The sequence below is a fragment of the Neovison vison genome, chromosome 3, assembly GCF_020171115.1.
Source record: "Neovison vison isolate M4711 chromosome 3, ASM_NN_V1, whole genome shotgun sequence".
NCBI classification, from domain to species: Eukaryota; Metazoa; Chordata; class Mammalia; order Carnivora; family Mustelidae; genus Neogale; species Neogale vison.
In genome coordinates, this window is record NC_058093.1 from 201,571,932 (window position 1) to 201,592,294 (window position 20,363).

At 47.3% G+C, this 20,363-nt stretch overlaps 1 protein-coding gene across 1 annotated transcript in view; it reads right to left on the reverse strand.

Moving 5' to 3' along the window:
• Positions 1 to 20,363, reverse strand: part of TMEM132D (transmembrane protein 132D) — a 575,438-nt gene that overhangs the window by 409,466 nt on the left and 145,609 nt on the right. Inside the window, exon 2 of the mRNA XM_044243542.1 lies at positions 5,600 to 6,488. Within this exon, the coding sequence (XP_044099477.1) occupies positions 5,600 to 6,488 (889 nt within the window). The remainder of the gene's footprint in view (positions 1 to 5,599; positions 6,489 to 20,363) is intronic.

Here is a 20,363-nt window from a genome sequence, read left to right on the forward strand (position 1 = left end):
AAAAGAGAACATGAAATGCTTCCTGGTTTCCCATGTCAACTGGGAAGAGGAAGCTGACTTTCGGTGCCCTTGAGGCTCTGTGCTTTGAGGCAGGAGGGGAAGCTGCACCTTCCAGGCAGTGAATGGCTTCTGCCACACTGAGCATGGGTTCTAGCAGAAAGAAGAATGTAGGTTGTGGGAAATTTAAAGGATTCTCACGATCTGACCACACACAATGTCCCCTTAATTCTAAACTCTGGATGTCCCCCTGTGTGAGAGGTGAGTTCACTCTGTAGTAAGTGTTTTTTTCCCCAATGACTATAATCTAGTTCAGTGGTTTTTTAACTTGCAGGGGTATCTTCTCCTGCAGGGGACGTGTGACAATATCTGGGCACATTTTGGGGTGTCGCAGCTGGGGTTTCTTTCCTACAGCATCTAGCAGGTGGGAGTGGGGGAGGCTGCAGGGGCCAGACTGACCCCACCACCAACAAAATACTGCCCAATCTGAAAATGTCAGCAGTGTGAGTGGGGGGAACCCCATCGGCTCTACTGGGTTATAACTCAAACTGTAGCACAAATATCCAGGTGCTCCTGTTGAAATAAATAAATTTCTCCTGCAGAATTCCAAATAATGCGGGTAGATATGACAGCTTGGGGAAGTAGAGTGTCCCTCCCCACTCCGTAACTGTGAGCTTCCTTCCAAAGCAGGCAGCATGGTGCAGGGGAGACAGGGGGAGGCAGCCTCGGGGTGGGGGGGCCAGGGAACACTCCACACCAGCGAAAGTGAGGTTGTGGCCGTGGTGAGTCAGGCATATCACTGACACGATGGGACTACCAGGGTACTTTGCCTCTCTGGTTTCCACCATCACTCATCACTCCAATCTAGTCTTGAGAAAACCATGCAACAGGTACCCCCCCAACCCCCACAAAGGGACGTTCTTCCAATTTCTGAACAGTTGAGTAAAAACGGTCAGTCTGTGGGGTGGGGGTGGGGTGTCCCAAGAGACCCAATGACCACACAAATGCGATGTCCTGACTGGGATCCTGGAACCGAGAAGGGGGTGTGGGGCAGAGACTAGAGGACCATGAAGCAAGTCTAGTTGGTTAATTGTGACAAACGGACCACACTAATGTAACATGTGACTAATGGTGGAAACCAGCCGTGAGGCATCTGGGACTGTCCTCCACCGACTCCAAACTGCCCTATAAATCAACATGTACTCTATGACGAAAAGCTCGTTTAAAAGAGAGAACACCCTCCTTTCTCTGTCTGCCTCCGGCCCATTGTCTACTCCACACAACTCTGCTAACGTCTGCTGGACGACAACGGGAGGCAAGTCCCAGGGACAGATGTCACAGAGCTCGCTGGGGTTTGGGGACACCTGGCATGCACCTCCTTCCCAATGGGTTCCTCATGAAGGAAACACCTGCGCCCATGGGATGTGCTCTTAGAGCCACAGGCAGCCCCTCCCCCACCGCCTGCAGAGACAGCAGGTAGACAGGTAGCCAGCGGGAGCCTCCCCAGAGTCCCTGCACCTGTTGTGAGAGTGAGAAATGCAGACGAAGGAGTTTACAGCCGGGGGTGGGAACAGATGCTTGCAGTAGGCTGTTCTGTCCACCATCTCTCAAACACCAAGCCCTGTGTCCCCATCTCTTATTAATCCTTGAGACCATCATATATACCCTGCAAGCTCTTTATTTATTTATTTGTTTGTTTATTTATTTATTTATTTTCTCATAAATAAATTGGACTGGAATTGTTGGCCAGCAATGAAGAATATCACTGGCTTTACCAGGGCATACTTTACCTGAAACAGACTAAGAAAAGGACCCGATTCTAGGTCAGGGCAGGTTCAAAGCTGCAGGCTTCAAGGGAGTGAAGGTCAGGGCCAATCTCAAGCTACCACATTAAGTCCTAACAAGCTCAGAATCCTGCAAAGTGGGCATCGTGAACCACCAGTGAAGATCTTTTGAGCCTGATCCAACCCAGGCCGGGTTCTGCCCTCATCAAATACTCTTATCTTCTCCTGCTGCTGCCATCCTAACTCTCATCTTCCCAAGAACATCGCCTCAGTAACAATGTCTTCTTCGGAGACAGCCATGTGACCCCGTGCTGGACACACTGTCCTCCACACGCTCCCAAGCACTTAGGGTTAAACAGCAAAGACCTGAGTCACGTATATGCATTCGTTCCTAATAACCACGGGTCTGCTCACTCATTCCTTCATTCAACGGATTTGAGAAGGTCTCTGACTTTTGAGAAAAGCCCCTGTTCTTCGGCGTTACAGACCTTTCCACCAGCACTTCCTGCAGTTTTCAGAACTTAAGCTCATGCTATGCAAATATTTGGTTCCAGCCCCGCACTCAGATCTGATGGCCAGGACCCCTTTCGAACTGATGTTCTGTGGGGAAAAGGAACAGAAGAATGGGGGTGGTGAGAGAGAGCCCGCCCTCTTTTCTTCCTCCAGACATACAATCAGGTGATTAGAGACCTAGGTTGCTTCTGAAATTGGCTCTCTCTGGGGGGTAGAAACGGGACAGAACCGGAGGTGAGAACATGAAGAAAGGGCCTGAGTGCCGTGGGATGCTTCAGTTGTTCACTTGAAGAAAAACATTTTCTGAAATTAAAAGGGATCTTTAGATGTCTAAGGAATGAAAGCATCTGCTTTTCTTCTTTTGTGGAGGTTTGCTCGGGAAGACAGCAGCTGCAGGAGGGACAGGAGTCCTAAGACGACAAACAGGCCCACCCAGCTTCTCAGCTTCTCGGCTGTTAACACGCACACCTGTGCACGCACACACCCGGACACATGTGCATACTCACGCACACACTCACACAGATGCACACACCCATCCCTGCACACACCCATGCACACATACGCACACACTTGCCTGCACATGTGCCACAGATGCACACATTCGTGTGCACGCATGTGGACACTCCCACCTACACAGACATGCACACACTTGCCTGCACACACCCATCCACCCACACATGCACATGTGCACACCCGCCTGCACACACAGACAGATACTGTTTTAAACTACCCTCATTGATGATTAGCAGGACAAAACTGGATTCCTAGAACCGAAGGCCTGTGCAGTAGCCACGGTGTCACCCTCAGGTCGCAGGCACAGGAACAGCTGGCACAGTTACTGACTGTCTTCTAGGAGGCAACTGGTACCAGCAAAGAGCTCCAATGTCAGCTGCTGTAGGTGGTGGGGGTGGGGAGAGCTCCCTCCTGTTGGTGGTACTTGAGTCCCCTCCCATCCCTGGTCATCCTTAAGTGACTGTGCATGTCCAGCTGACACGTGACCTATAAGACATCAGCCCACCCCTGGCCACGTTAGCAGGTCAACACAGAACATCTAGAAACAAAAATCACGCGCTCAGAGAAAAGCACGCAAGGATATGTGGCTGGAGCGTGCAGGGTTATTAGGACCAGATGCAGACAGAGCACAGCCGGACCCAGTCTAAGACCCAGTTTGGAAACTATGCTAAATTAGTGTGAAATGGACTTCATTAAAAAAGATACAGTGTTTTATTATTTTCTAATTAGGAGAATTCAAACTCAATGCTAAGAGCATGACCAGACCCACGTTCACCTCCAGCCATTGTCACAAACCCCTAGGGCTCGCTCGTCATGAAAGTATTTCAAGTTTGCAACCAGTGCGTCCTTACTGCTGCTCAGGGGACAGAAAGTGTCCCACCTCACCGGGGTCAACACATATTCATGAGCTATCAACTTCACGATTACCTGCACTTAGAAACTGGATCTTTTCTTGACAACTTTCTATCTGGCCAACTCTGAAACAAGTACACTTTCCCCATGCATTCAAAATTCTCAAACCCTTGACGTCTAGGTGTAGGGCGACCACATCTAGGAGTTTCAAAATGTGTTTGTTTCTGCGCTTGCAAAGGTCCGGACTCCTTAGATGACACGGCTCAGCAAAGCACATTTCTGCTGGCTTTGTGGCAGCTTGCCAATGACAGAGCCATCCTCAGGACTCCGCTGCCCACGTTTTAACGTGCGACGGGTAGTCATCAGGAACAAAGCCTTCTGGGAAGTTTAATGGGACACATACGACTGCCTCCCTAAAAGACTAGAAACAGATAATATCTCCCGGAGATTTGGGGTTTTCACCCTGGGTCCAGGAATTCAACAACCAGCCGCTGGCAAACGTACAGGATGGCAGAGGGTCCAAAATGAGGCAAGAACAAAGCTCTCCTTATTCCAAACCTTTGGTTTCTATGAGCAAAACAGTTCCCTCCATAAGCAACCATCGCCACAAAGAACATTGTATAAGACCGTCAATCCCGGAAAAGCAGAGCACAAAGCCAGCAAACCGTGCAGAGAGTGTGTGAGCAGCTGAATCCCAGGCTGATTCCAGAGGACAGAAGGAGAGCTAATGAGGCCTCAGCCCTGCCAATGTGTTTCTGTGGCCTAAATCCCTGGGGGTCAGTTCCTGATGCACCATCAGGCCAAGCCAAAGGTCTGTACCTGCCAAGAATCAGCCACGTTCAATCATTAGATTAATGTGGTGCATGGGTTTCTGTATCTTTAGTTAAGATTAAAAGGTCACAATCAGCAAAGCGTAAATGTGCAAGGTACAAGCGAAAGAATGGTTCCTTTTTGAAACTCTCCCACCTCTTAACAAAAACAAAGAGAAAGGAGAATAAAGAAAAAGCAGGTCTGAAGCCCACAGGGAGAAGGTCGAGAGAACTGACCCTCGAGGCGTGAACTTTAAACCCCACACAGAAACTGTGTGTCATGGACAAAAACCTCCTGTCTTCTGGGGTCATTGCAGGTGTTGTATGTGGCACGTGAGATCAAGTTTCCGTGTTGGGTAACAATGTCGTCAAGATGCTTTTAGGAAGACCCAATCACACAGACGCCCATGGACCTGTGCAGCAAAGCTGTCTTGTGTTGGAAACAAACAGAAAACGGTTTCATGAAAATCCCATCAAGCCAAAGCAAAGAGCTGCTCTCACGTATTCCCAGAGTGATAATGATCCCATTTTTCCCCCCAAAGTGCACAGTACTCCTCTTAAATGTCTCGTCTTTGGTATTTTCTTATGTAAGCTACTCAACAAACGCTACAGTAGATGCTTCACACATTATGCTCTTTTATATTTTGAACACTGAGCTCTATTTCCGGAGAGAAACAAACTAAGGGAGTTCGATACCGTATCATACTTAGAACTCACAGGCTGGGAATAGATCTGAGTTGGCAGAACTACCCTCTCTCCTTCAGACAACTGTTGGAATCCCATTTGCCGACGCGACTGTGAGCTCTTGGACTCCCTGAGGCGCAAAGGGCCCGGCGGGACCCCCACCCCCGCATTCCTCAGACTTCCAATGAGACCCCAGGCTCAGGTGGGGGTGCAGATTCGCATCCCCCGCGCTGCTCCGGGAGGGTCTGGCTTATCCTGGACATCAGAACGTCTTTACCACCAAACTGCCAGCCCACTAAGTAAGAGCAAACCTTTCTCTCCATCCCACCCTGAAAAGGGGGTTTAGGAAATTCAGAAGGTGTCCCACCTCTGGGGGTGTGAACACGGCTCTTGGGGCCGGAGAGTGGGGGGCTGGAGGCGTGGGGACAGGTGCTCCAGGGGACTCACCTGAGCGTGAAGCGATCAGCACTGCAGTTTCGGGACACGGCCACGGGGAAGGTGAGCACATCGCCCTGCCTGGCCGTGTGCGCCGAGTACAGGATGGCCACGTTGCTGTCCAGACGTAGCTCCCTCAGCGCTGGCCGGCTGCCTGTCTGGTAGAGGAAGACACTCCCAATCCTTTGCAGGTGGGGCACGGCCTCATCCAGCCCGTCCTTCCCCGGCCGGACGGCATTGCCCTTCCGGATGTCGCCGCCGGCGCAGTCCCCGTGTGCGTCCCCCGGCTGCACGGAGTAGTAGAGCTCCACGGGGCTCCCCTCAGGCAGCCCGGGCGCCTTCTTCCTCCCAGCCACCACACTGGGGGGCCCGAACCAGGCGGCCAGCAGCTCCAGCTCGGCCACGCACAGCCCCAGGGCCCCCTGCAGCCGGCAGCCGGCCCGCACCTCCCGGGTCTCGCGGAAGGCGAACAGGCGCAGGCACGGCAGCCTCTCGCCGGGGCTCGGGGCCGCCCAGTCCCGGCCCAGCAGGTGGAACAGCACCTGCACCTTGGGCCGGCTCAGGTACACCTTGTCCCGCAGGATGTGCGCCTTCAGCTTCCAGTTGAGGGAAAACTTGTTGGTGAATCCAAAGGGGCTGGAGGGCAGCATCAGGTCCTGGGGCACCACCTGCTCGATGGAAAAGGGCCCGTAGCTGGCGTTCAGCACGGGCAGCCGCTTGGCCTTGTAAATCAGGAAGGACTCCACGCGGGACTGCAGGCTGGAGTTGCGCATGATGTCCTGGTTGGCCTCCTTCAGGAAGAAGGACACGTCGGCGTTGTTGATGTGGTAGGTCACGGGGAGGTAGGTGGGCAGCAAGGAGAACCTCTGGACGCTCTCCAGGACGCCACGGCTCTCGGTCACTGTCAGGAGGGAATCGGAGTGCAGGTGTTAGGAACCCGGGCCTGTGCTAAACGAACCATTCTTCCCCTGTCTTCCTACCCCTTGTCACCCATCGCCATCTTCGTCCCAACCCTGCCACTGTCTCCAAATCTTCTTACGCAATCCACTCACCCGATCGTAAGTACGTTGCTTTTACGGTGGGATGCTGCCTACAACGTGCTCTCTTTTTGCTAAAAGGAGCCATCATCCAGGATTAGGGAAGACCTCAGAGCACACCAGTGTCAACAGAGGAGGCGGTCCCTGTTAACGCCACCAGACGGACCAAGACCAGGACCAGAAATAACTTTCACAGCAAGGGCGCTGATGCTCCGTCCACATCCCACCCGACCCTCCCTGTTCCACGTTCCATCCGGGACACGCACTCCATGTAAGGACACTCCAGCCACTGGGGAACAATAAAAGACTTGGGGAGAAGGTGAATGAAGATGAGCGTTCACAATCACCTGAGTCACACACGCCCCTTAGGGTTCAGCTGAGATGCAAAGCCCAGAAGCAGGTGCTGGAAGGACCCTCCGGGAGGGGGACCTGACCGTGTCCTGTTGGGCCCCAGTGTGTCAGGCACGCACCCCACGTCCCCAGGAGACATGCCTTTTTCATTACACCCGTATCCTCCCTGAAAGCTGTTTTGATCCCAGAGCACAAAGGGTAGTCTTTTTTTTCTCCTTACTGAACATATCCCTCCATCAGAGGGGGAGGGGGGGAAAAAACCAAACTGCTATTTTTACAGTATGCCTTATTTTCTGTAAGAAAAACACAGACATAGAAATTACACAATGCAAGAACCAATTTAACGGGTTTTAGAAATGGAAATTATTTGCTTTGGGAACACTGACTTTCTAGGCACAGTTCCACAAGCCGCACAAAGCCCTGCTCATTAGTAGCCCTGTGATTCTCTCTGGTTATTCTGCAGCGAAAGCAACAGGGGCCCTGACCTGCATTGTGCTGACCAGCTTCAAAGGCCCCAGGGAACACCTGTTCTGAGGCTTAGAGCCCACCTGAGTCCAGACCCCAGCAGTGGCTATCCCAGAGTGCAGGAGAGAGCGAGAACTCCGAGACGGGGGTCCCGTGCACAGCTTTGCTGCATACGCTCCCAAGTGACAGGCCAGTCCCTGAACCCTCTGCCTAGCCCCCCCCCCCCAGGGCTGGCGTGCAGTGTGAGGGCCCCACCAGGGCATAGAGGCCCCATCCAGCTGCGACACAGCAGGGCATGACACGCCAGGTTAGGGTCCAGGCCAACCCTAACCGAGTCCTTCCCCAAAGGAAGCAGCCAAGGTCTGTGTCGTGATGAACCGCTGGAAACGGTAGAGAAGTGAGCCGTTTGGGCTGACCCCTGCGGTGATTCCGTGCAGTTTAACCTAACAAATAGGAATTTCTTTCCCCAAAATCAAAACATCAAAGGTACAACCAGATACCAGATAACAGGATGATGTTTTTGAAACTTCCTGGAAATCACTCTGGATCCGTGTTTCCTACACTCCCGTACTTGGCAGTGTGAGTTTTAGTGAAAGCAAAGAACGGGGGTGGGTTTTCTGCTAATGTTCTGCACCTTATGCTTCACGGTTTCCCTGGGTGCCCCTCCACCCTGCCACTCCACGGGGGGCATTATGAAGTCACTTCTCCGGAATGCTTCCCGGGACTGGTCCTGGGTCCTTTGCTCCACGTTTTCTTAGTCCCTAGCAGAGCGTCTGGAAAATACCAGGTCCTGAATAAATATTTGATACATGCATGAACGGATGCATCGACAAAGGAATTATGACATTAATATGACAAAGAGCGGATTATATTATTAAAGCAGGATTTGGGATGCTGTGTTCTCTCCGCCATCTGTCTATAATTAGAATCCTCGACCCCATCAAGAGCTCCACGTAACTGTAGCTTCTCCACACAACGAGAACACTAAGAAGACCAACATCAACAATACTGTGTCTCCTGATTCTTAAAAATACACCTGGGCGTGGCTCAGAACAACTGCCTCGAGCCATCTCACACCGGCTTCTCCTTCATTCCAGAAAGCGCCAAGACCAAACTGTGAAGTCGCAAATCGTTCATGATGCACACTAGACACTAAGACCATGAGAAATCTCCCATCCAACACCAGACCCCTACTCCTTAAGGACACCAATCTTAATTGTGCAACTAATTACATATGCCAAGAACAATGACCCTGGGTCTTCTGATTTTATTTGGGAGAGGAATAGGGGGCCACTGCAAACATCCTTGAAAGGGAAGTCATTTCTAAGCTTTCTTGCACAGATGGCCCATTTGTCTTTTTCCTGGTATCTGACCTCAATGTTTATTGCTTAAAAGAGCTCCAAATTGACCCAAAACTCAGGGTATTTACTTATACTTCCTTTATTCTTTTTTTTTTTAAACAAAACTGCAAAAATAATGCCAATTCTGGTCCACAATGCATAGAACGGACTAAGAAGTAAAACTCATTACCCTTGAATCCCCAACAGGGGTGGCTCTTATAACCTACAAACACCAATTCTACATAAACATGAGGAAGATGTCAGATAACCAGTAAATCTCAATTAATAACCCATTAGGAAAAAAATTACATTTGATTTCAAGGACATGGCCTTAAACACCAATCTGAAGGAAAGCGGTATGTTCCCATCTTAGAGCAATTTAGTGGTGTTGGAAAGATTTTAAATTAATTTTAGCGTTTTTGAAAACATAATTATTTCCCTAAACAGTACTTTTACGAAAGATGGGGAAGACGGCAATTTGAGGACCGACCTTTACATTCCCCCGGGGACCGACCGGAAAGCGGAACCTGAGGGGTTGGGGTAGCAGGTACAGGATTCTCACCTGTGTTGAACGTGAAGTTTGGGATGCCAGGCAGGAGCCACATGGATTCCTGAGAGGTCACATGGGACACCACGTGCAAAAAAATACGGCACAGTTAAGGCTGCCTGCTAAAATACACGAACCCAATTAAGTCCCAATTTCCAATAAACAGAAACATCACAGGGGCATGTGTATAAGAGAAAGAACATAAATTTGTTGTCAATTTGAGATTCAAATGCCCTGGGGAATCCCGTATTTTTATTTGCTAAGTCTGGCCACCCTAAGCATGAGGTCATAAAAAAGAAAACAGCAGGCAGCCTAGAGGAACTCCCCTGATGTATCTAAGAGCAAAATGGTGCCGCGGCTGGTTGGCAACTTTTGCAGTGAGCTGAGTTCAAAGACCCACGAGGAAGCCTGGCCACCTGCACGAAAAGCTCCAAGGAGGTGTCTTGCTAACAAAGAATAGGAGGTGTGACATCGCTTCCCTACACTCCGGGGATGGGTCCAGGCCAAGCCTAACCGAGTCCAGAGCCCAGGAACTTTTGGGCCCTGGGTCCCCTGCTGGGAGTATCAACAAGCCCGATCCTCCTCCACAGGGCTCAGGGCTCATGCTACAAGCTGCAGGGGCACAGTACGCGAACACAGGCTCAGTGGTCCCTCCAGGTAGATGCTTGTTGGGAACTCTAACAAGAGCAGGGAAACCAGGACGAGGACAACACCCTCTGTTCTGTGAAGGGAAACTGCACAGCAAAAGACGACCCTCGTAGAAGGACAGCAAAAGAGAACAAGCAAATAAATAAAACGCAGAAGAGGAATGGGACCTAGTCACAAAAGGTGCCAAATAAAAGGAAAACATTTAAGAAGGTGTTCAGGAGGCAGGGGAACAATATAGCTTTGCAGAGTATTCACCAAAGAACATGGAAATGCATACATGGAACAACTTTCAAGCCCTCCACTGTCCAGACCATACAGGTTCTTTGTTACTTCTGATGCAATAAAGGGTAAGAGGAAAGAAGATCTGACAGCATTAAAAGTAAGGGATTTAAAATGGTTCCAGAGGCAATAAAACGGATTTGAAAAAGCAGAAAATTGAATTTATCAAATGAGATGGGGAACTTTGGAAGCTTTCCCTAAAGGTAAATGTTAAAGACAAAGAAATAAAAACAGCGGGGGCCAGGCTGCCCACTCATGAGTCACACATCGGTTGTTCAACAAAGATAGTGGGGCTTCTTGGGAAGATACCAGAAAAACCCAAAAGCAGCATCACAGAAAGACAACAGAGAAGAGAAAACATTCCTGATTGTAAAAAATAAATATTTCACCAAATTCCAAGAGAATAGAGAGCACCATCACTTTCGATCTCTACTAGGGACACTTTTTATTACTTTCTTTGTGAAGAGTTGACACAATGTTGTGTTGGTTTCAGTTGTAACAACGGTGATTCTACAAGCTTGTCACTCTTGTTGCACTCGCCATGAGTGTGGCAACAATCTGTCACCAGGTAACACTATACGAGACATTTGTTAATGTCAACAACAAAAATAATTATTTATCCTTGAGGAGATCACATCCCTCCAGACCAAATGAAGATGGCTTCATTGTGCAGAAGAGTCTAACTCGTTTAGAACAGCAAAGCCCCAGGATGTGGCAGCCAGCCTACAGGTAGGAGGTTGATGGGGAAACCATGCAGACATGCATGTTTGCTGTGACCTTTCCCAAGGTCAGAGAGCATCAGGGGTGAGAAGAGGTAAAGGTGGGGGAAGGCAGTAATAGGCAGATGACTTTACAGAGAGCTGCACCCTACAAGACCCTGTGGACTCCAGAAAGTTCCAAAAGCCACAGACGGAGATGTGCCTCCAGGAACTTGGATGCGAGAGTATTCAAGACAACAGACCCAAATCAAAGTCCCTAACTGCCTCAGCTCACTCGCCTTGCCCCTTCCCACTCCTGAACACGGATGGTTACCCTACACAAAGACGAATAATCAAAAGTCCGTGCCCCCTTCCCTCCCAACCGCACACCTAACACTTCATCAGGTTTCCTGCCCTCCACCTAGAAAACAGAATTCACCAGAAAGGAACCCTGCAGGAAATCGGTCATACCCATCTTTGTATATATACTTATATATATCTTTCTGTGTACAAATATAGATACATACATGTAAGTATAATGTATATATAGATACAGATATGTAAATAAAATGTATATATCTCGATATGTACACATGCATAGATATATATAATGAGTCCCTATCCTTGACTACCCTCACCAAAAACCCATCCTTGTCAACTACACCTCAACTGAAAGAAAAAATCCTTATGTCCCAGTAACTTTCTGCCTCAAGCTTCTACATCAGTTTTTTCTCCTTGTGAACTGGTAAGTCCCTTCAATATTGAAAATACTGTAATGCTTCACATATCACGTTGAAATAATGCTCTTTTTTTCAATTTATTTATTTTCAGAAAAACAGTATTCATTATTTTTTCACCACACCCAGTGCTCCATGCAAGCCGTGCCCTATATAATACCCACCAACTGGTACCCCAACCTCCCACCCCCCCGCAGCTTCAAACCCCTCAGATTGTTTTTCAGAGTCCATAGTCTCTCAGGGTTCACCTATTTTAAAATAGAGGGTACTCAAACACAAAAACAAATGCCCTCAGCTTCAAATCCTCCCCTACTTACTACATCATCTCTCCGCTTCTTGTCATATTCCTAAACATGCCCATATCCGCCATGAGAAATGTGCACACATACGTGATCAGATTTACATTATTGACTGTAGACACACACAGGCACCAACATACCCACAGAAACACACGTGGTCGTCTATGGTCACTGCCATAGGCTCAATAATGCGGCCCAAAACCTACCCACAACCTGACCCCCAGAACCTGGGAATCTGTGACTTTCCATGACAAAGGGGGCTTTGCCAATGGGATCCAGTTCAAGATTTTGAGATGGGGAGATTACCCCGGATTATCCAGGTATGCCCAAGGTCATCACAAGGACCCAAATAAGGGAAAGGCAGGAGGTCAGAGAAGAGAGAAGATGCCCCTTGCTAGCTCTGAAGTTGAAAGAAGGGGCCATGAGCCAAGGGATGGAGGCAGCCTCCGGCAGCTGGAGAAACAGGATACTGCTCTGAGGATCAGGGTGAGACCTCTGGCCTTCCTGCATTTTTTTAAAATCACTGAAAGCATCATGTCTTTTGTTTCATATGATTTCTTTTTGCAGATAAGGAAACCAAGAGTCAGAGGGACCCACACCGTGGCCAAGGTAGCGCCATGCTGGGTCTGGGGGTGGGAGTTGGTGCAGACAGGAGGTAAGCTGGTGCTGACGGGCACAGGTGACAAGAGCTGACTGTGGAGTCCTTCTGGCCCCATGTCCCATAACACCAGGCCATGGGTCCACTATGGAAATTGGCAGACCCTACAGATCAGGTGCCACCCTCCCTGTCCCCCGCAGGAGCCAGCTGTTCTACATTTCCCTGAGGGTCTGAATGCTGGGGTTTTACTCCCCACATTCTACTGTGATCCTATCACTTCGCTGCCGCCCTTGTTGTTAATCTTGGAAAGGTGTCCTTGGCTGTGCGATGACTCCCACGTACAGTCACACCCTACAGCTCAGCATCCATGACATCCTGGCATTTATTGCTCTCCTCCCGGTCCGGTCCAGGCGTGTGGCTCCCACTGCACTTAACCTCCACGCCCATCAGTCTGATCATTCACCAAACAAAGCCTCCCCGGCCCCTCCTTTGCTGCTTTCCCTCTCTGCATTATAGTGGCCTCCCTCTCAAAGCAAATCTCTAGCAGGAAAATTGCCATCTGTCCCAGAACACGGCGAGTCAGGGCTTCCACGTCTAAGAAACCCACCCCATTCACCCCACTCCAATGGCGTCTCCATGCATACGCAGCCCCCGACTCTGATTTTTGCCTTGGCCATGTAGCAAACTCTGCTTTGCATTGCAGTAAAGTGAACCTACTTCCCCCACAGTCATTTATGTAATAACTATGCTCCCTTAGTTCTGGACACTGTCCTATGTGCTCCGGAAGCATGGGTGACCCTGTTAGTCTTAGCAATCCCACATGTCACTTTATCGTCCTCACTTTACAATGAAGAAGTGGAGAGGCCAGTAGTCAGTCGAGCTATTCGCCTGCAGTCACACAGGTGGTAAGAGGCAGAGACATTACTCAAACCCCACGGTCTGGCTCCCTTACCACCCCACAATGTGACAATCCAGGAGTCAGTCAAGGACCCAGCTCTGTTTTGCTCATCCTTCCACGTGAAGTCATACTTTTCCCAGAACGTGGCATGAGATCGGTGGCACGATGCTTGACAGTTCCCGGTGGCCCACACAAAAGCATATGTTTAAAATTGTAGCTACCCATGTATCTCCCTTAAGGAGTATGGGAAATGATGTAATTCACACCTCAAGCCCAAGAATCATGGACGCTAAAGCTTTGGTCGACACCATGTGAAGCATTTCATGCTAATCTGTCTACAAGATTACAGACTAAGGGCTTAAAGAACCAGCCACTGCTCAGAAGTGACATGTGCAAGGCCCCCAGACCAAATCCCAAGCTGGACAGTCTGGGGGCTTAGGACGTATCCCCAAGGGATGTTAGCTTCATGAACATGGGACATGTTAGCTTCAGAAAAGCACAGGAGCTGTTCTTTGGGACCTCAGTCAACACAAGAATACTTTCAGAGACATCTGTAGAGCTCTGCACACACAGCCCCCCTTCCCCCTGGCACTGCCCAGGGAATCCAGGAGGAAGGTCCCAAGACAGAGATTAACACATTTCCTTTCAGTGCACTGTTCTCAATTTGCTTCTGAAGTCCGAACTTGTTGTTCAGTATTTCAGAAGGGAATCGGTCCTCATATGTCAAGCACAGTTTCATGGCTTGAATGAGTCAGGAAAAGGGTGTTTCGCTGCTGCTTCTCAAAGGAGCCAGATGACTGAAGGAGGTAGCCGATGGCAAAGGCAGAAGCCCCCTGTGTAGATTTAAGTGCAAGAAGCACTCTCATCTGAAGAATAATTTGTTATGGGAATGTTTGGAGGCTGTGAAGTTATCTTCAAAGCAAGACACTTTCTGCCTCTCCATCCTCGCACAGCCAAATTGGACAGATGCTGTCCAAGGTGCTGAGACCAGTTCCAAGAGGAAGAAGGTCTCTGTCCTCACGAGGAGACATCTGGTGAGAGGGACACATTTCAAGCACCAGTAATGAGTCCGTGCAACAGGACCTGGTGCAGCAGCAAGCCATGAAGCGAACCAAGCAGGGGTGGAGGGTGGCACGACCAAGTCAAGTCAGACTGGAGTCTAAGACGGGGAAAGGCAGTGAGGAGCTATATACATCCCCATATATATCACTCAAACTCAGGCCGTGTCAGTCTTGACATTTCACGAGCTAAATGCAAAAGCCTGGAAAACAGCAACTCAGATGGTCTCAATCAGGAACTCTCCAGCCAGGACTACTGAGGATAAACTGTCATTGCACAAAGATGTTTTGTGCACTGTTGAATATTCATCAGCAACCCTGACCTCAACCCACTAGGTGCCAATAGAACCCCCTTGCTCAGTTGTGACAGCCATGCATGTCTCTAGACATTACCAAATGTCCCCTCAGGGTATAGTTGCCAGATAAACACAGGGTCTTATTTAAATATGAATTTCAGAAGAACAATGAATACTTTTCTTCGTGTGAGGGAGTCCCAAATATTGCACAGGACATTGTTTATCTGAAAATCACATCAATCAGTCTGTCTTTTTATTTGCTCTACCTGACAACCCTAATTACAGGAGGCATAATCATTCTTGAGAACCACCACACCAGTTTTATTATTTAAAAAACTGCACATATGTGGGGCGCCTGGGTGGCTCAGTGGGTTAAGCCACTGCCTTCGGCTTGGGTCATGATCTCAGGGTCCTGGGATCGAGTCCCACATTGGGCTCTCTGCTCAGCGGGGAGCCTGCTTCCTCCTCTCTCTCCCTCTGCCTGCCTCTCTGCCTACTTGTGATCTCTCTCTGTCATATAAATAAATAAAATCTTTAAAAAAATAAAAAAATAAAAAACTGCACATATGTGAGCCACGAATGTATGTATGTGTGTGTATGTAGTTCCTGCCAAAAGGACACAATCAAATGCCCTGACCATTCAGATTAGTGAACAGACTATTGCAACTGACCGAAGTGGAAGACTCACATGAGATTAAGGAGAACAGGATCTGTTATTACCAGATTCTGAAAATAGAAATGAAAGTCATGTTCAACGTGATATATTTTTCCTCTCAAGCTTGGCAAGTGGTTTTTAATTTACAATGAAAGATGCTGCCTAGAGTCAGCCAAAGCTACACTGGCAAACAGGGCTCGGGAGGAAGCATATCTGGGTCCATATTGCCTGAAGATGATTGATACTATCAAAGAGAAGGCTGGAATTTCCATTCTCTCTGCCCCATTCCTTGTATTCCTTGGAATCTATTCCTAAACATAAAAAAAAAAAAAAGGAAGTTGGGGCACCTGGGTGGCTCAGTGGATTAAAGCCTCTGCCTTCAACTTGGGTCTTGATCCCAGGGTTCTGGGATCAAGCCCCACATCGGGCTCTCTGCTCAGTGGGGAGTGTGCTTCCTCCTCTCACTCTGCCTGCCTCTCTGCCTGCTTGTGTTCTCTGTCAAATAAATCAATAAAATCTTTTTTTTTAAAAGGAAGTGCCCAGGAAAGTCTATATTTTAAGAATGTTCAGTAAAGGGACGCCTGAGTGGCTCAGTTGGTTAAGCAGCTGCCTTCGGCTCAGGTCATGATCCCAGTGTTCTGGGATCGAGTCCCACATCGGGCTCCTTGCTCGGCAGGGAGCCTGCTTCTCCCTCTGCCTCTGTCTGCCTGTGCTCGCGCTCTCTCTCCCTCTCTCTCTGACAAATAAATAAATAAAACCTTTAAAAAAAAAAGTTCAGTAGAGTGTCAAGCTTAAAGTTAAAATTTAAAAATGGCAACAAAATAAATATCAAATGATAGTATATATAACCACTTCTAACCCATTAAAAGGGCCAAAATCCAAAATATCAACAACAGCAAATGCTGGTGAAGATGTGGGGCAACAGGAGCTCTCACTCATTCTTAGTGGGAATGCAAAACAGTACAGTCGCTTTCAAAGTCAGTTTAGCAGCTTCTTACAAAACTAAACACACTCTTCCCATCCAATCCAGCAATTGAGCCCCTTGATATTTTCTCGAAGAACTTGCAAATTTATGTTCCCCACAAAATGCGCACCTGAATGTTTAGAACCGCTTTATTCATAATTGCCAAAACTTGGAAGCAACCAAGATGTCCTTCAGTAGGTGAATAGATAAACAAATTGTGGTGTATCCCCAGATGATAGAGAATTATTCAGTGCTGAAAAGAAATGAGCTATCAAGCCATGAAAAGACATAGAGGGACTTTATAGGATTATGGTTAAGTGAAAGATGCCAATTTGGAGAGACTACATACTGTCTGATTCCAGCATATTACATTCTGAAAAAGGCAGAACTATGAAGCCAGAAAAAAAGGCCAGTGTTTGCCAGAGGCTTGAGGGGAGAGGGGAGGGGGAGAAGGAATATTTAAATAATGGGTGCACCAAGGGTTTTTAGGGCAGAAAAAGTATCCCATATGCTCTTATCAGAATGGATACATGTCACTATACATTTGTACAAACTGGTAGAGTATATCTCACTAAAAGTGAATCCTAATGTAAACTATGGACTCTAGTTAATAATAATGTATCCGTATTACTCAACAATTGCAACAAATGCCCCACACTACAGCACGGGTTTATGGGAGCACTGTACTTTTCACAAAACTATTTCCTGTAAATCTACACGTTTAAAAATAATCAAGCCTATTAATTTTCTTCTTTTTTAAGATTTTATTTATTTATTAGACTCAGAGAGAGAGATCACAAGTAGGCAGAGAGAGAGAGAGAGAGAGAGAGAGAGAGAAAGAAACAGGCCCCCTGCTGAGCGAAGAGCCAGATGTGGGGCTTGATCCCAGGAGCCTGAGATCAATCATGACTTGAGCTGAAGGCAGAGGCTTGAACCCACTGAGCCACCAATAGGCGCCCCAAGCCTATTCATTTTCTAAACTAACTTTTAGTTATGTTGTTACTGAATTCTAGCTTACTTCAACAGAGCTGAGAAAATATATGCTGACAAACATTTAAGAAGTGCCAAGACTTGCTTTTTTAAAAAATCTTATTTATTTATGTATACATGTATGTTTGAATGTATGTATTTAACAGAGAGAGAGAAAGTCAGAGAGCGCACAAGCAGGGGGAGCTGCGACCAGAGAGACAAGCAGGCTTCCTGCTGAGCAGGGAGCCTGATGCAGAACTCAATCCCAGCACCCTGGGATCATGACCTGAGCTGAAGGCAAACACTTAAATAACTGAGCCACCCAGACGCACTGCCAAGACCTGTTTTAAAACCCAGGATTTGGCCAGTTATAATGGATATTCTATGTATGCCTGAAAAAAATGGTTTGTTCCTCCAATTCTCTTAAAATTGTATTGTCCAGATATTCTTATTTATTTATTTATTTGTTTGAGAGAGAGCATGAGAGAGAGAAAAAGAGAGAGAACGGGGAGAGGAGCAGAGGCAGAGGGAGAAGCAGGCTTCCCACTGAGCAGGGAGCTCAATGCCGGACTCAATCCCAGGACCCTGGGATAGTGACCCGAGCAGAAAGCAGATGCTTAACCATCTGAACTATCCAGGCGCCCCAAGATATTCTCTTTTTTTTTTTTTTAAGATTTTATTTATTTATTTGACAGAGGTCACAAGTAGGCAGAGAGGCAGGCAGAGAGAGAGGAGGAAGCAGGCTCCCTACGGAGCAGAGAGCCCAATGCAGGGCTCGATTCCAGGACCCTGGGATCATGACCTGAGCCGAAGGCAGAGGCTTTAAGCCACTGAGCCACCCAGGCGCCCCAGATATTCTTTACTGTTATGGAAATTTTGTCGGCTTTGTCTATTAATTATTGGGAGGCACGTGTTAAATTCTCCCACTATTATTTTGAACAAAGAACAAAGCTGAAGGCATCACAATCCCAGATTTCAAGATATTCCACAAAGCTGTAGTGATCAAAGCAGTATGAAACTGGCAGAAAAGCAGAGACACAGATCAGTAGAACACAGTGGAGAGTCCAGAAATAAATCCATGAATTCACAGTCAAATAATCCTCACCAAAGGAGGAAAGAATATGCAATGGAAAATGACAGTCTCTTCAACACATGGTGTTGGGAAAACTGGACAGCCACATGCAAAAGAATGAAATTGGACCCCTTTCTTACACCGCACACGAAAATAAATTCAAAATGGCACAAAGACCTAAATATGAGACCTGGACCCACCAATTTCTAGAGGAGAACACAAACAGCTATTTTTCTGATATCAGCTATAGCAACATTCTTCTAGATACATCTCCAGAGGCAAGGGAATCACAAGAAAAATAAACTATTCGGTCTACATCAAAATAAAAAACTTCTGCACAGGAAAGGAAAAAACAACAAAACTAAAATACAGCCTACTGAATGGGAGAAGATACTTGCAAATGACATCCAATAAGGGGTTAGGATCCATAATATATAAAGAACTTATACAACTCCACACTGAATAAGAGTAATAACAACAGTAATCCCACAAAAAATGGGCAGAGGAGGGGTGCATGGCTGGCACAGCTGGAAGATCATTTGACTTCTGATCATGGGGTTATGAGTTTGAGCTCTACACTGGGTGTAGAGATACCTTAAATGAATAAATACTTTAAAAGAGGGGGGCAGAGGGCGTAAACAGACATTTTTCCAGAGAAGACATACAGATGGCCAAGAGGCACATGAAAAGATGCTCGACACCACTCACCATCAGGGAAATGCAAATCAAAATGACAAGATAACATCTTACACCTGTCAGAATGGCTCAAATCAAAAAGACAAGAAAGACAACTTAACAGATTTGCTCCATCTGTATTTTAAAACTCAAAGGCTACGGTTCTTGCTAATAGTCAGTATTATTTAGATTTACTACCATGTTTTCATTTTCTGATGCTACTCTTGTACTACTGAATGATGATGCAGCCTCTGGGATCATCTTACATCTAATAAAAAACACTCTTTAGAACTTTGCTTGTGTGTATTCTGGAGAATACACAATTTAGTATTTTGCTTGTGTGTATCTAGAGATAGTTTGTCTCAGGCTTTGATGATGTCAATCCTTTATTTCACCTAAGTTTTTTGAAAATATTTTCACCACATATACAACTGTACATGGGCAGCTACCTTCACTGAGCACGCTACTGGTGTCAGTCCGCTGTTCTTTCTTACACCCAAAATTTATGTACGGAAGTCAGGTGTAAGGCTCCTACGGCTCCTTTCAAGATAACTGGTCTCTCTTTCTCTTGTGGCTGCTGTTAAGATTTTCTCCTTTTCTTGTTTTCAGAAAATTTCCTAAGATTTACATAGGCATGTGTGTAGGTGTGGAGATGGGGCTGGGAGGGTGGAGGGGGTGTGTGTTTATTCTACTGAAATTTCCTATTCTTTCATGAATAACCAGCTTAATGTCTCTCACTAGTTTTAAAAAATTCTCAGCTGTTATTTCTTCAGATCCTTTATAACTCTTTACACCTCCCTCCCTTCTCTCCGGGATGCCAATTATGCCTCAGTTAGAACTTCACACAATGTCATACATGTTTATTACCATACTTCTTCTTATTTACTCATTTTTTTAAATCTCTCTAGTTCTGTGTATTTTCTACAGGTCTGTTTTCAGTCCAGCACATATCACTCCAGTTCTGATTACTCTGTATTACAACACATGTCTGGAGGGATGCCTGTGTGGCTCATTCAACAAGCGTCTGCCTTTAGCTCAGGTCATGATCCCAGGGTCCAGGATCGAGTCCCACATCAGGATCCCTTCTCAGCAGGAAGCCTGCTTCTCCCTCTCCCACTTCCCCTGCTTGTGTTCCTTCTCTTGCTGTCTCTCTCAAATAAATAAATAAAATCTTGAAAAAACAAACAAAC